The following is a 4190-nucleotide window of genomic DNA, read 5'->3' on the forward strand; positions in this document are numbered from 1 at the left end:
ACTCCGGTACGAAGAGCGCGGGTCTTTTGCCTCTTGGTTGCGTGCGCAAGCAGTGATGACGTCGCCGAGAAATCCATGTATTAAACTGATGTATAAAATCAATATCACATTTGTAATTATGCTGACTTTTGGAGAAAAACGTCTCTCTTTGTTGAGAGTAACTATATGAAATTATATATATCTATAAATTTACATTATGCATTTAAATTAATAGTACTGCAAATCATCCTAGGAGTGGCCACTGGGCTCTGGCTACAAAAGGTGAATAATGAAAATGATTTATTGACTGTGGCTGATTATTTGATTTTAAAGTTAATTTTGATAGTAATCATAATAATGACTGATGAGACACTCACTAAATTAAAAACTAAATGACTGATTCTAATCAACACAAACAGAGGTTGAGAAAAGCACAGAAAAACATCATCACTGAGAAGGACTCAAACATGAGGATTTTACAGACATTTATTCTGACGTTATTTCAGTGACAGAAGTTCAGCTGCAGTATTAATGTAATGAAGAGGAGAGACTCTATAACATCTCTGTTACTGATTCATCATTCAGCTCAAAGCATTATGGGTAGAATCTCTTGTCAATCTATTCTGATTCATCAACACAGTTTCACTGATCCAAGCCAAACCCTAAACCCAGGATAGAGCGTCTGAGTGAATATGGTCTGGACTGTGTGGATGAGGTTCATTGTGTCAGAGACGCTGTAGAAGGACAGAGCTCCTGCACTGTGATCCACAAACACTCCTATTCTACTGCTGACGGACTTTACAGGGAGAACTTTGTGTATGTTATTGTGCCTGAATAAGTAACTGGAGGAATAGCAGTACAAACTCCAGGACTGATCATTAGATCCAAACCAACACTCATCACCCCCTCCCTTCCTGCTGATGCTCTTATATGACACTGATATACACACTTGTCCCCCACTCCACTCCAGCTCCCAGTAACAGCGTCCACACACACTCTCTCTACACAACACCTGCCATGTTTCATCAAATCTGTCTGGATGATCAGGATACGACTGGACTGTGTTAGTGTTAGTAATCACTCTGTTGTTCTCAGACAGACGGAGGTGTTTATTCACTGTGTTCAGATCCAGAGTGAGCTGATGGGAATCTGATGGAGATAAAACACATCAGAATCAGGAATTATGAATCTGTTTGATCTTTTCATGTTCAGTGTATCATCAGTGTCTCAGTACAGATATCTGTGCAAATCATCATTTACATCATTAATTATAAAACTCTTCTTTCTCCTTCTACAGGAAGAACATGAACACACTCAGTGAGTTTTCTGCTTGTTTTCTTACTGACTTACATTTCAGGAAGTCCTTCCTGGTTCTGGGAACAATGTTGGTGGATGTGACTGTGGAAATCAAGAGACATGAACAGTGTGATTCTCATGATCTAGAAGACATTTCTAATATGATGTTCTCCATGATATGAGATGATGATGGACTGGTTTCTGAGAGCAGATGGATCTCCAGGACTTTACCTCTGTCTGAGATCTTCTTGAGCTCCTCTTTGCAGGAATCCTCCAGTTTGTCTCTCAGCTGTTGGACAGATTCTCTCAGACCATCAAAAGAGACGAGAGAAATGAAGAGATCATCATTTATGTCTGTAGATTCAGGAGGTGCTGAGAGAGACTGGAAACTCTACAGAAAACAGAAATCAAAACTCATCAGCTCCACACTTAACCCAAAAATCTGCATGAATATCAGATATGAACAGCTCTTGTTTTATTGACAAATCTTTAGATACTCAATCCAGTACTTTCACAGCATCAGCTTCACGCTTCTCATATTTATTTTGAACCAACATAAATGTTCATCAAACAGCTCAAGCACATCAATGGAGTCTCATGGTAAGATTGAGCAGATTTGCTCAGGAAAAGCAGAGCTTAGACTGACCATTATTTAAAGCTATAGAGCAGTTATAGACACTGAAACTTCACAAAGACCCTTATATTTTAGTGAAGGTTGGTGATGCTACTGGTTTTTGGCAGCTAAATATATCTTCCAGAAGAGCTCAGAGAAATTATTTCCAGAGCTGAAAGCCATTTGTAAGTGGTGTCTCTTTCAGAAGAGCATGATCAGATGTGAGTCTGACTGATGATTAAATAATAAGACAATCATGAAATGTTTCTCTGTGAGTCTCTGTCACAGCAGGATCTGATCAAGTCCACTATGATCCTGTTCTTCTAGATCTGTGTTACCTGCAGGAACTGGATGTGATCCTGTGTGTGTGAAAGCTTCTCCAGCTCAGCGTCTCTCCTCCTCAGATCATTGATCTCCTTCTCCAGTCGCTCCAGTCGTTCTTCAGCTCGACTCACTGCAGTCTTTTCCTGATCTCTGATCAGTCGTATCAGCTCAGAGCGTCTTCTCTCAATGGAGCGGATGAGCTCAGTAAAGATCTTCTCACTGTCCTCCACTGCTGTCTGTGCAGAGCGCTGTTAGGACACACAGTGATTCAGCTTCAGTGAGTCTGAACTGAGACGGACACAAACTTCTCTTCTTCTCCAGACTCACCTTATGAGACTCCACAGTCTCTCTCAGCTGCTGGAGATCTTTCTCTCTCTGCTGGATTCTCTGCTGGAGCGTCTTCTGTGTCTCCATCAGCTGCTTCTGCAGGACAAACAGATGATAGTGAATCTCACAGAAAACTACTGGCACCAAATCATCATCTGAACAGATGAATCCAGTAAACGTAGGGTGAGGCAGTTTAAAGGTCTCTTATCTCAACTGATAACTATTGACTGTAGGTTCAAACTCCAGAAGTGATGACCAGTTACAATCATGTCACATTAATTATCATTAAGCATAAGGTGTGTTTAGCATTATTTGATCAGTGTCTAGTGTTAAATACCTGTTTCTCTGTCCTCTGTGTTGCAGCTGATACAGTGTCGTGGTTTTTATGTTCATCCATCGTACACAGCACACAAATACATTTCTGGTCAGTGCGACAGAAAACCTCAAGAAGCTTCTCATGTTTCTGGCAGATCATCTCCTGCAGTCGTCCAGTGGCTTCAGTCAAATTGTGTCTCTTTCCTTTAAACAAACTCTCATGTTGTTCGAGGTGATTCAGACAGTAAGAGTTCAGACACATCAGACAGGACTTGACGGCTTTGCATTTTCCTCCAGTACAGACGTCACACTGCACATCTCCATCTCCAGCGTAACAGTCAGACGAGAGTCTGGTCTTCTTCAGTTTCTCCAACAGTTCAGCCAGCATGGTGTTTCTAGCTAAAGCAGGTCTTGGACTGAAGGTCTGTCTGCACTGAGGACAGCTGTAGACTCTCTTCTGATCCTCCTGATCCCAGCATCCTGTAATACAGCTCTTACAGTAACTGTGTCCACACTGGATGGTCACTGGATCCTTCAGGAGATCCAGACACACTGGACATGAAAGCTCATCCTGAGAAAATCTGGCTTCTGCCATTTTACTGCTTAAATACAGAGACACAAACACACAACAGCTCAGCTGCACTTCAGTTTCTCTTTCCCTGAAATCATGTGATTCCTGTTTCCTGGTTCTGACCCACGTGTGTAAAACAGGCGAGCCTGTGAGTCGGTAGATTATGAAATGTCAAATAGATGTCAGTTTCAGCAAACACTCAAAGAAAGTAACAGATAAGCAGAAAAACAGCATTAACAACTGCAGTAATTTTGCATCCTAATTACTACACTTTTACTGCATGGCTGATGTACATTTCCTTCATGATCACACTGCTGAATTTTTTTTTTAAAAGGAACATGGGTTCAATTTTCAGCTGGCTGGCAAGAGCTGATACTGATGAGTCACATGACCTGCCACCATCCAATTGATAGGCAGTGCTGGGTAGATAACTAACAAATTGTAGTCTGTAACTGATTACTAATTACATGATGAAAACTCTAGTTAGTAATGTAGTTTAGGTTACTCATTTTAGATAATGTAGTCAGACTACTCTTTAAATTACGTTTAGATGATTCTTTATCAAACTTGTTATAAACTTGGAATTAAATGTACCATATTAATATAAAAAAGATGATCTGGTCACTGCACTTCAACGTACCAGGATCCAGCAGCCCGGTGTCCTCTCATTACTGAGATGTCTGTTCCCACTTCAAGGTCAGCGTGTCAACTATCCAGCTCTATCATAGACCCAGTGGACCAGCTACTGCACCTTCGGCAATGAGA

The 4190-nt window shown here is 41.1% G+C and overlaps 1 protein-coding gene across 1 annotated transcript; it reads right to left on the reverse strand.

The window, feature by feature from the left end:
- Positions 1-450: 450 nt before the first annotated feature.
- On the reverse strand, positions 451-3507 carry LOC132116456 (E3 ubiquitin/ISG15 ligase TRIM25-like). The gene is made up of 6 exons (XM_059525284.1): positions 2877-3507; positions 2540-2635; positions 2227-2460; positions 1507-1666; positions 1330-1377; positions 451-1128 (listed from the first exon to the last, which is right to left on the reverse strand). Exons 1-6 carry the CDS (start codon positions 3447-3449, stop codon positions 611-613), a joined length of 1629 nt encoding a protein of 542 aa, XP_059381267.1. The 5' UTR covers positions 3450-3507; the 3' UTR covers positions 451-610.
- Positions 3508-4190: the final 683 nt, after the last annotated feature.

This window comes from Carassius carassius, chromosome 35, assembly GCF_963082965.1.
Source record: "Carassius carassius chromosome 35, fCarCar2.1, whole genome shotgun sequence".
NCBI lineage: Eukaryota > Metazoa > Chordata > Actinopteri > Cypriniformes > Cyprinidae > Carassius > Carassius carassius.